Genomic DNA, 12,808 nt, shown 5'->3' with positions numbered 1-12,808 from the left:
CAAGGGGACACCACCAACCACTAGGCTATTTTATCTTTGTTGTTCTAATCATGCATTAAAGTATATATATTATAACAATTTCTGAAAACATGTTTATTAAGTATTTACTTAGGTCCTTATGTTTTAATATTTTTGTTAATCAATGGTAATGTTTTATTAATCAATATATTAACGTTAATATATTTATTTAGGTTATGAATTTTTAATATATGTTTTATTATTATTATTATTAACTAATATATTAAAATTATTATATTACATGAATTGCATATTTACCGTTAATATTTAAAATATTGTACATAAATATTTAAAAAATATTAAATATCATTGATATTTAAAAACGTTAATATTTAAATAACTTTAAATATTTAAATTATTAATTAAAAATAACGTTAATAAATTAGTTTAAAAGCTACATTGTTTTTTTTAAACATAGCCTATGAAACATGACTAATAGTATATTTTAAAACATAGCTTATAAAATATAACTATATTAATTTGGTTCAGTATTTTTTAAATTAGTTTATAAAACATGACTAAATTAAATTTGTTTATGTAATTAAAAATAAACCAAATTAAAATAATTTAAATTAAAACTAAATTAATTTATATTTTATAATTTAATTAATTTTAACAATAAAATAAATATTAATTATAACAATATTAATTAAAAATAATGTTAACTAATATTAACTAATAACTATAATATAATTATTATATTTTAACTGATATATTTTATAATTTATTTAACTAATATATTAACTAATTTATTAAAAAATATTTTAGTAGATAAATATATTAACGTTAATATTTTACAAAAGTAAAATAGAACAACAAAAGTAACTAATATTTGACAAAAGTAAAGTAGATAAATACAACTTAATGTAAGAATATGACAAGAAAAGTAAAATTGCCTAGTGGTTGGTAGTGCCCCCTTGCAATTACTAAGACTTGGGTTCAATACCCATGGGAGACAAAATTTTAGCTTAAATATTTGACATTTTAACAACTAAACAATAAAATAATAATAAAACATGCCACATGGAATTAAAATAAATAAAAAAATAAATAAAAGTTCCAACTAAGTCTGCCACGTCATTAAAAATAATTTAAAAAATAAAAATTTCAATATTTGACATTTTAACAACTAAACAATAAAATAATAATAAAACATGCCACATGGAATTAAAATAAATAAAAAAATAAATAAAAGTTCCAACTAAGCCTGCCACGTCATTAAAAATAATTTAAAAAATAAAAATTTCAAGTAAGTCTGTCACGTCATTAAAAGTTATAAAAAATAAAAAAAACGTCATTAAAAATAATTTAAAAAATAAAAATTTCAATATTTGACATTTTAACAACTAAACAATAAAATAAAAATAAAACATGCCACATGGAATTAAAATAAATAAAAAAATAAATAAAAGTTCCAACTAAGCCTGCCACGTCATTAAAAATAATTTAAAAAATAAAAATTTCAAGTAAGTCTGTCACGTCATTAAAAGTTATAAAAAATAAAAAAAAATCCAACTAAGCCGGCCACGTCATTAAAAATAATTTAAAAAAATAAAAAAAAGGTTGCCACGACATTAATTTTGATGATTAAATTTCTTGAAGGGGCAAAACAGGGGAATCTTCATATGTTAGGGGGCGAATCCAAACTTTTTTTTTTACAGGGGCGTTTTTCAAACCTCGCCCATATGGCAGGGGGCAAAATAGCTATTATCCCTTTTTATTATTTAATAGTGATGGATGTTTAATCTTTTATGGGTAGAGCTTTATAGTCATTTTGGGTGTAAATTGTGTTATAGCGGGTAACTTTGGTTGTTTTTATGCCTTTTGGGTGTAACTTGTGTTATAACCGATAACATTGGCAGCTGATTTCTCTTAGTTAAGATGTTGGTCAATGGTCATGATATATGTTTGCTTCTATCTTTGCCTCTTTGCTTTTCTTTTCACATGTTGTTGTAGTTTTTAATAGCTTTTCTATTTTGTGTTATCTACTACAGTTGAACCTAAATTTTTTTAGCGGTCAATTATTTCCTTGTCAAATATTTCAATTCATATCTTCTCCCTTTGCATTTCAATTAATTTGTATTTTAATCGTATTTGAATCTATTATGTTTTTAGTTGATCTTTGGAAAGTTGAAAAAATTGTGTTTTTTAGCCAAATATGTTGTTGTTATTCAATTGTATCGGTAGGATAATGGCATCAAGATTCAATGTTGCATTTGGCAGTAGCATTACATATATACTCTACGTCTTGGAGTGGATGGTTTTATTGATTCGTGGCTACTCCAATTATTATTGTCCAAAGGATATTATGTATAAGCACTTCGTATCAATAGATGTACGCTATTGGCAAAAATAAGGATTACTTTTCAGAATCTTCAACTCCTTGAGGCAACCAATTTGGATTATAGCTCTCTTCTCCCTGCAATTACAGGATGCATAGGTATTTTTCCACCTTGCTTGACCTTATACCATTTGGTCAGGTTTAAAATCCTGTGGTAACAACAAAATATTTCAAATTTGATTTCTTTTGCATACTAGTTTTATTGAGTAATTCTCATTTTTCCTTAATATTGCAAAAGGAAGTAATTGAATCTGATGTCAAAGGAACACGTAATGTACTTAATGCTTATAAAAATACTAATGTCAAACGAGTTGTGTGTATCGTCGGTAGCTGTCATAGTGAAAAATCTCTTTTTTCCAAAATTTGAACCTATTGATGAGTTAAGTTCTAATAAAGATTTTTGCCTAAAAAATAAGGTTGTTAAGATTTTATTTTTAAACACGCGCATTCACGCACGCAACGTGCAGACATGTGAATATGAGTAGAAAAATAATAAATAAGAAAATAATAACCGATCAAATTAGTAATTAATATTTATATCAATATAATAAGTGAGTGAATTGCAATAATTAAATAATAGGAGTTACAAAATATAAAAAGACGTAGTTTAAATATTTATTTGGTCTAATTAATATTCCAATTAACATTCTTTAAAGTAATTTATTACTTTTTAAACTCTGATTACCATTATATTTTATAAACTCTCCATAAATTTTAGCATATTTATAATTTTTGTGATATTTTATTTACTCTTATTCTTTAACCCTTAGCTATCTTTTAGTATTTATTCTCCATAAATTTTTATTAATGTATTATTTTCAATTCATTCATATTCTATTGAATTTTTTTTTTGGAATAGGGATTAAAGCGATCAATCGATCCAGCTATCAAGAGGACTAACAATCAACAAAAAGGGGAAATTAAAAAGCCATATATTCAGGATGAAAATTTTGTATTTCTTTCGGGAAACATTCCATATTCGGGATGAAAAATTTGTATTCCTTTCCGGAAACATTCTTGCAAAATATTTATTATATAAGAAGGTTCCACGCTACAAGAAAAAGCTTGATTAGCTATTTAGTGAGGTGATAAACCTATCACTAAATTTTGACATTGCTTGGGGTAAACCCCCTCGCAAATTACAAAATAAAAACTTTTTTTTAACAAAATTGGTCATGGACTACCCCACGCAAATAAAATAGGGGGAATTTTTGAATTTTTGAAATTTTACCGCTCTGCATTTTGCGAGGGGCTCCACCTCACAAAAAAATTGGTGAAGGGCTACCACTCACGAATTATATTTGATTTTTCCCATGCACTACTTTGAATGACATGTCTCTGAAAAGTGTGCAGAGTTCTGAAAAGCGTGTTAACATTTTGCCAGGGGTTACCCCTCACTAATTGTCCTATTTAAAAAAATATATCCACTTTCCAGATTCATTTGTGCCTCTTATTCTCATTCTTTTCTCTCATTCTTTTTTTCAGGTTCTCATCTTCTTCTACATTCATCTCTCATTCTTACTAATTATTAAAGGTATAGTTCTTTTAAATTATATTATATTTAATGTTTAATTTATGTACTTTAGTTTATATAAGATAATAATTTCTAATATTTAATTTTTGTTTTCTGTTTTTAGATATATTTTTATCATTCAAGACAATCAAAGAATTCAAATCTAAATTGGGTGTTCATCAAACCTACATATTTTTTCTTTAATTTTTTAAAATTTACTTAAATAGTTGTAAATGGGTGTTCTTTGTTATTATAGTTGTAAATGGGTGTTGTTTGTTCTTATTTCTTATTATAAATAATATGAGTGTTATTATAATAAATATGGGTGTTGTTTTCATAAATATTTGTTGTTTAAAATTATTTATTTATAATGATATGTTAGAAACTAGTTAAAAATATTTGAAAAAAAATATAGTATTTTGTAAAACGATTTTATAGTTATAATATTTTCACAAATGGTAAGGCAATAAATATATTATCATAAAAAAAAACTCCATAAATTTGTAGTCTGTGGACATAGGTCACACATAGTTGACCATCATCTATACATCTCTGACATAGTTCTCACATAATTTACAAATACAGCATTTTTTAAAAACTCCATAAATTTGGCTGCCGCAATAAAAATAAAGGTGATTTACATTTAAATTGATAGTTTTAGTTTGAAAATAGTGGCGGTTCCAAATCCCATTTAATTCACATAATAAGCAAATGTATTCAAATTTTACATTGTTGAAATATACTAAAAAAATACGTCATTTTAAAGCGTCCTAATATACTTATGATATTAGCCAAAATAGCATTGTGTTAACCAACACAATTTTCAAATTCATTTGAAAAATATCTCTTTGAAATATGCTAAAATAATTTTAATTTTTTTTCAAAATTCCAAACTTAGTTCCAGAATATTGTAAGCTTACAAGTTCAAGCTCCAGACTAACTTACAAGTTCCAGCTCCAAACTTAGTTCCAGAATATTGTAAGCTTGGTTAACTCTTGTCTTTTCAATTATTTCTTTTTGGTTAATATTTCAATACATATCTTCTCCCTCTGCATTGCAATTAATCCAATTAATTTGTTTTCTTTTCTAGTTTTTTAAATCATATTTGAAATGCTATTATTCAATTATATTTGCAGGATAATGGCCTGATCATCCAACGCCCCATATGGTAGTAGCACTACCAATATACTCTATGTCATCACTATATCTCCATTTTAGATTGGTATCAAATCAACAATCTTTTTAAAAAATACATAGAAGTTGATACGAAATGGCAATTACGGTTCAACATGTAAGTTTAGACAAACCGCCGGTTTTATTGGTTTCAGTCCGGTTTTTCAGTTTATTGGCCGGTTCTGAAGCATATAGTTTTCAGCACTATTGGGATCGAACTCAGTCCGGTTCCCGGTCCATCCGGTTGAACCAGGCGGCCGACTCGGTTTATTATATTTGGAAACATTACATATTCGGGATGAAAAATTTGTATTCCTTTTAGGAAACATTAGTTCAAAATATTATTATATAAGAAGGTTCATCATCAAACCACAATAGTGCAAATACAGGTTACAGCTCCAAACTAACTTACAAGTTACAGCTTCAAACCATTATAAAAGAAGGTACTTGAATACTAACTTTCCATATAGATATTGTAAGTTTTGTTAACTCTTGTCTTTATAGCATTTGGTTTCAGCAGGCTCTTCGATAGGGCATGTGTTGTGTCTTCTAGTTTTGGAGTGCCTTAGTGTGGCTTTCTCCTTGCTAATTAATGTGTTGGTTTGTTGCATGATTTTTGTTCTGTTTAATGTTTTTTTCGTAGTATAGGAGGTGAGTGTCTGTTTGGCTTTTGACAGCTGGTTGTTGGATCTTTGGGTGTAACTTGTGTTATAGCTAGTAACTTTGGCATGTCTTATGTCTTTTTAATATATCTATTTTTCCGTTTCAAAAAAACAAAACTCTTGATTTATCTTAGTTAAGATGTTGGTCATGATATATGTTTGCTTCTATTTTTGCCTCTTTGCTTGTTTGCTTCTATTTTTGCCTATTTCCTTTTCTTTTCATAGGTTGTTGTATAGCTTTTCTATTTTGTGTTCTCTGCTATAGTTCAACCTAAATTTGTTAGCGGTCAATTATCTCTTTTCAAATATTTCAATTCATATCTGCTCCCTCTGTATTTTAAGTATCCTGTTTTTTTAATCATATTTGAAACGATAATGTTTTTAGTTGATCTTTGGAAAGTTGAAAAAAAAATTTAGCCAAATATGTTGTTGTTATTCAATTGTATCCGCAGGATAATGGCATGAAGATCCAATGTCGGCATGTCGTATCTGAGGTTTTATTGAGTTGTGGCTACTCAAACTATTGTTGTCCAAAGGATATTCTGAACATGCATTCCGTATTAATAGAAGTTCACTATTGGCAAAAATAAGGATTACTTTTCAGAATCTTCAACTCCTTGAGGCAAACAATTTGGATTATAGCTCTCTTATCCCAGTAATTACTGGATGCAAAGGTATTTTTTCACCTTGCTTTGACCTATATCATTTGGTCATGTTTATAATCCTATGGTAACAACAAAAGTATTTCAATTTGTTTTTCTTTTGCATAATAGTTTGATTAAGTAATTCTCGTTTTTCTTTATTATTGCAGAAGGAAGTAATTGAACGAGTTGTCAAAGGATTACGTAATGTACTTAAAGCTTCTAAAAATATTAATGCCAAACGAGTTGTGTGTATCATCGGTAGCTGCTATTGTAAAAAATCTTGTTTTCCAAACATTGGACCTATTGATGAGTTTTGTTGGTCTAATAAAGATTTCTTCCTAGAAAATAAGGTTGTTAAGATTTTATTTTTACACACGCGCATGCACGCACGCCCGCGTGCGCACTCACACATGTGAATAAGAATAGAACAAAAATAATAACCGATCAAATTTGTAATTAATATTTATATCAATATAATAAGTGAGTGACTTGCAATAATTAAATAATACGAGTTACAAAATACTGAAACATATACCGAACCGACACCAAAACTCCCCAAAACAAGATTCTCTCGAAAGCCCATATACCAAACCGATTGATAAATGCAAAAATTCCACAAACTGGTATCAGTCGAAACAGCAGACACTCCGAAAAAGCTGCTCCAGGCACATACCGAACCGATTTATAAATGCAAAAATTCCACAAATCGGTCTCAGTTGAAACAGTAGACACTCTGAAACCACAGCTGGGCAGAAAAACACTCCCGCAGCAGACAGCACTAGACTAACAGAAATAAGCTGACACGGACCAAATCACCAATGCGCGAATCTGAGGGATTGAGGACAACAGCTTCTTGGACCATAAAATCTGACTGTTGAACTTAACATTGATTAATCCAAGTCAGAGCATAAGAAATGCTAAGACAGGAAAAGGTTATTACATCATATAGTACTGAAACAGAACAAAACCACATACCAACTGCACCAAGGACCAATTACAACAGAAACAACTCCACATACAAACTGCACCAAGATTAAATTATAATTATACAAGCACATAGCTATGCAGTCCTAGGCAAACTACAGAACTGAAAATGAGTATTGCCGATATCTCATAATGAGATATCTAATTCTAGCAAAGTCATCAAGTGCTCCCAATTTAGTGCCAACAGTTTTAATAAAATTGATGAAGTCTTCATACGTGAATGTCTTGTAACGGAGAGGATGATCTTCATCTACTAACTCAGAGGGCACCTTAATGAATGTTTCTTCCCTTGGTCATGTTTATAATCCTATGGTAACAACAAAAATATTTCAATTTGTTTTTCTTTTGCATAATAGTTTGATTGAGTAATTCTCGTTTTTCTTTATTATTGCAGAAGGAAGTAATTGAACGAGTTGTCAAAGGATTGCGTAATGTACTTAAAGCTTCTAAAAATATTAATGCCAAACGAGTTGTGTGTATCATCGGTAGCTGCTATTGTAAAAAATCTCGTTTTCCAAAAATTGGACCTATTGATGAGTTTTGTTGGTCTAATAAAGATTTCTGCCTAGAAAATAAGGTTGTTAAGATTTTATTTTTACACACGCGCATGCACACACGCCCGCGTGCGCACTCACACATGTGAATAAGAATACAACAAAAATAATAACCGATCAAATTTGTAATTAATATTTATATCAATATAATAAGTGAGTGACTTGCAATAATTAAATAATACGAGTTACAAAATATAAAAAGACTAGTTTAAATATTTATTTGGTCTAATTAATATTTCAACTAACATTCTTTAATGTAATTTATTACTTTTTAAACTCTTATTACCATTAAATTTTATAAACTCTTAATAACTTTTAGCATATTTTATAATTTTTGTGATATTTAATTATTATTATTATTAATAATAATAATAATAATAATAATAATAATAATAATAATAATAATAATAATAATAATAATAATAATAATAATAATAATAGTAATAATAATAATACGATGAAGCACATAAATAAACATACATGTTTTTTTACGATGAGACACAGATAACATACATATTTTTTTTATTAGTTTTTTTTTTTTTTTGCATTGTTAAGTATAGCAACAGAAAGTGAATAAAAAGCACATCAAAAGATATCTCTTTCTTCTATTTTTGCTTAGATTTGGAATGTTTTTAGAGAATATGACAAAACATAGATGCACCAAACAAAATGATTCTCTTTTTTTTTCCGATACTTTATGGCACTTTATGGCTATGAGGTATCACTTGTAACACAAAAATAGAAAAGAAAAAAATCACTTCTTATAAACCTCTCTTAACTCAATCTCACAGGCACAAATCTGCAAAAATCAAAAATACATTACAAAATAATAAAATATTTTAAAGCAAAGTTATTAAAGTAAGCTAAAATATTAACAAAGTAAAATAATTAAATACCAGAAATTCGGATTTCCTTCCGGCCACATGAGGTTAGTGAAGCTTCGAGCCTCATTTGGATCAAAAGTATCATCAATACCGAATGTCTGACTATTAGGAAGGGTAGGGTTCTTGGACGAATAACCCCTATAAGCTCTTTTGCCAATATGGACTTCGTCTTTGTCTCCTCGGGTAGATCAAACAAAGATTTAATGCCGGTGAACATTTTATTTTGTAATTCTTTCGGTATTTCATCACACCTTAAGAGAAACATACCATGACTCTCAAGTGCTTCTCTCACTTTCTTACTCATTTCTTTCCATCCTTGACCTCCTTCTTCTAAAATAATTCCAGTGCTCTTACGAAAATCTAAAATTGGGACTCCACTTTCACTGTCCATTTTTCTTTAGTTTCCGAGAACGGTTTTCACGCCGTATCAAACTGTTTTAGAAAGAAAGAAGAAAAAAAAACAACCCAATCAAGTCAATAATGGAACATAATTATGCTCATAAGCAACATAGATTTTAGTTGGGTCAAAAGCCCCAATACAACTATAATATACATGCTATCTATAAACCTACAATTCAAAATTTATATAGTATATAGGTTTTATACTAGTTTGTATCAGTGGATGGGAATTAGATTTATCAATAAGCTTTGTAACCTAACAAGTCATATTATTAAAGTAGTTAACAATTAGTTATACCAGTTGTGCCGTTATGTTAGCTGCAGATAATAAACTCCTGTTATGCTCTGTATTAAAAGATTCAGAATATATACAAATAGTAAACAAACTTCAGACTCACCACATATATAATAAAACTACCCCTCATTGACCCTTTCAATCATCTAAATAAAACGAAAATCAAACCTAATTTGGTGATTTTGGAGAGGTATCACTTGTAACCCAAAAATAGAAAAAAAAATCACTTCCTATAAACCTCTCTTAACTCAATCTCACAGGCACAAATCTGCAAAAATCAAGAATACATACACTAAAAGCAACTAGAGAGGAAGAATAGAGAATGTGATACTTCTCTTGCTTAAGATAAGAGAATGTGATACGTCTCTTGCTTGGATACTTTATGGCTATGAGGTATCACTTGTAACACAAAAACAGAAAAGAAAAAAAATCACTTCCTATAAACCTCTCTTAACTCAATCTCACAGGCACAAATCTGCAAAAATCAAAAATACATAAACTAAAAGAAACTAGAGAGATGGAATCAAAAAACAAAAACTAACCTTCTGCGCCCTTATCTTCAACACGCCTGGTATGTGTGACAGAACCAGCATAAACAGAAGGAAAAAGGAAAACTCAGAAACTAGGGTCTGTTTGAAATAGTTTTTGTTTTTAGTTTTTAAAAACTGAAAAGCAAAAATTAAAACACGATTTAGCCATTTCAGTTTTTTGCTTTTAAAAACTGAAAAATTGTGAAGAGTTTTTAAAAACACATTTGTAAAATATTATATTCAAACAAGTTTTTAGTTTTTAAATTTTCAAAAACTAAAATAGAGTTTTTAAAAAGCCTTTCAAACAGGCCCTAAGTATTCTCACCTTATTAATCATGGAAATCATAATTGTTGTATGGAGCTTCCCTTTTGAATAGAGTTTTTTTCTCTTCTTGAGTTCCATTGCTTGAATTGAGAGGAGAAAGTAATTGTAATTAGAAGAGATCTCCTTTGGTTTCGATTGAGTTGAGTTTGAAGGATCTCCTTTGGTTTCTAATGATCAAAGTAACAGATAAAGGAATCATAGAAAGAAACTAACATAGGATCTACCATTTCATGGAAGCTATGGGAAAGAAAAAAAATTGGAAAGACCCAGAATAGTTTATAAGAAAAAAAATGGAAACTTTGATACTTACAAAGAAAGGATTTGGGGATTTGTGATGTGGGTCATGGATTGAACTGGAAGAATTCGTTGATAGGTTTAGTTAGTGATATTGGAGTTGTTTGATTATTTCTTTGAACCTTTTCTCTTTTGCTTTATAGAGGAATGCGATGCCCCACTTAACACTAGTAGCTTGGGGTTGATTCCTTATTGTTAACCATGGTTACAACTTTCTTGCTTTATAGAGGAATGTGATGCCCCTCTTTTTCTTGTTGTTTTTCTCAGTGTTTTAAAAATCGGACCGGTCATCGAACCGGTGAGGGTACTGGGTCACTGGTTTATCGGTCGAACCACTGGGTCACTAGTCGAATCGCACGATCAAAGCGGATTAAACCGGATAACTCGGTTAAATATACCTGTCATTATATAGGTATAAAACCGGTCGAACCAGATGTTTTAGTCTCTAAAAAAATATAAGTAGCTTATAAATTTTTTAAAAATATCATATCATGAATTCACAATTTCATAACTTAAATTCAAATTTTAAACAAAGGTATCACACATAACAAAATAGTAAAAAATTACAAAGTCTAATTGCAAACAAAGTCTAACTACTTGTGTTTAATTTAACTCTTGTTTTGAATCCCATGGTTGTTTTAAATTTTGAATTTGGGATGACATCAAAACTTAGTATCCAACTATTATTAGTGGCACTACAAAAAAAACTTACTTTTGACCTTAATGTTAATTTGCTTGTAATTAATTAGATTCTAATCATCAATATTATTGTTAATTAATTAATTATATATATATATATATATATATATATATATATATATGTAATGATACAGAAATAAACCATGGCAAGATAAATGGTTTAGAATGCATAACATATAACAACGATTTTAAATTTGTGGTCATAACCAAACTGTGGCTATATCTTGAACCAAAACTGTATGGTAAACGTTAAATTGAAACCGTGGCTTTACCATATAGCCACAGTTCTGTAATCATGGCAAATACAAACCGCGGCCTTAATCAAGCTACCTAAACCGTGGCCTAAAAAAGCCACGGTTGTCAAAAAGGCGTGGTCTATACCAAAAAACCGTGGACTATACTTTAGGCCACGGCCGCATATCCCACAGTTGGATTTTCGTGGCAAAACCGTGGCCTCAGCGTTACGCCACGGTTATTTTGCATATAGCCTCGGTTTCTTGGGTGTGGCAAGAGACCTTTTTTTGTAGTGGTTTTTGTGCTTTAGTAAAGGTGAATTAAAAGTACTAGGCTATGTTGATGTGGACTTTGCTGATGAAGTTGATCACAGAAGAAGTACCGCCAGTTACATATTTACTGTTAGTACTATAGTTGTTAGTTGGATGTCGAGGATACGAAAGATTGTTGCTCTATCTAGTACAGAGGCTGAGTATGTAGCAGTAACATAAGCTAAAACAGAGTTGATATGGCTTCAAGGATTATTGACAGAGTTGAGATTCATCCAAAAGAGGAGTGTTTTGTATAGCGACAGTCAAAGTACAATACATCTGGCTAAGAATTCACCTATATTATGCAAAAGTTAAAAATCTTCATTGTTGATCGAATCTTGGTAATTGAGCTATATATGTAGGGCATCCACATCAATAAAAAAATTTGAGTATCTTCCCTACCAATACCATTGTATGTGTCTTAACTTTTTCTTTTCCTTTTTTCAAACTTTTGTATGATCATATAAGGATATTTAGAAAATATGGTTAATGGTTTAATTTATTGGAAAATATGAATTGATATAAAAAAAAAAATTAAATTGGATCCATTTGAGATTAAAAAAATGAGTGTGATGGATGTATAGGCTCTCTTCTATTTTTAATTTCAAATTATTTGTCACCTTAGAAAATCATGTGATTCTTAATATTATTTCTCTAATAATTTATTTATATTTATTGTATTTTAATTTTTGTAACTATTCGACAACATTGTTAATAAAATTATTTCATTAAATAACATATTTTATCATAGAAATCGACCTAATTAATTAATATTTTAAAAAATGCAAAAAATATAAAAAATTATGTATGAACAAGAATTAGGCCTGAACAATCCAAATTTAATGCTTATCGTGAAGTGAGGTGAAAACCCAACCATAAGAACTTAATATGTGGTGATAGTTTTAAGATAAAAGAATAATTGAAATAAAGCTATGGCCTATGGCAACT

The 12,808-nt window shown here is 29.0% G+C and overlaps 1 protein-coding gene across 4 annotated transcripts; it reads right to left on the bottom strand.

Moving 5' to 3' along the window:
* Nucleotides 1-7,201: 7,201 nt before the first annotated feature.
* On the bottom strand, nucleotides 7,202-10,797 carry LOC131660529 (uncharacterized). Of its 4 annotated transcripts, none has more exons than XR_009300947.1 (3): nucleotides 10,010-10,307; nucleotides 8,786-9,205; nucleotides 7,202-7,642 (listed from the first exon to the last, which is right to left on the bottom strand). XR_009300947.1 is itself a non-coding variant. In XM_058929783.1 (3 exons), exons 2-3 carry the CDS (start codon nucleotides 9,162-9,164, stop codon nucleotides 8,675-8,677), a joined length of 393 nt encoding a protein of 130 aa, XP_058785766.1. In that variant the 5' UTR covers nucleotides 9,165-9,205; nucleotides 10,323-10,797; the 3' UTR covers nucleotides 8,483-8,674. The 4 variants fall into 4 exon arrangements, 3 of the variants coding, with proteins under 3 accessions (XP_058785766.1, XP_058785764.1, XP_058785765.1); XM_058929783.1 differs by lacking the exons at nucleotides 7,202-7,642; nucleotides 10,010-10,307 and adding exons at nucleotides 8,483-8,688; nucleotides 10,323-10,797; XM_058929781.1 differs by lacking the exon at nucleotides 7,202-7,642 and adding an exon at nucleotides 8,483-8,688.
* Between the last annotated feature and the right edge of the window lie 2,011 nt (nucleotides 10,798-12,808).

This window comes from Vicia villosa, linkage group LG3 (genome assembly GCF_029867415.1).
Source record: "Vicia villosa cultivar HV-30 ecotype Madison, WI linkage group LG3, Vvil1.0, whole genome shotgun sequence".
In the NCBI taxonomy this organism is placed as follows: Eukaryota; Viridiplantae; Streptophyta; class Magnoliopsida; order Fabales; family Fabaceae; genus Vicia; species Vicia villosa.
The sequence above is the reverse complement of the archived record's forward strand: the minus strand, read 5'-3'. Positions and strand labels throughout refer to the sequence as shown.

Coding starts and splice junctions, on each gene's coding strand:
- LOC131660529 (XM_058929783.1), bottom strand. CDS start 9,164: ATGGACAGTGAAAGTGGAGTCCCAATTTTAGATTTTCGTAAGAGCACT.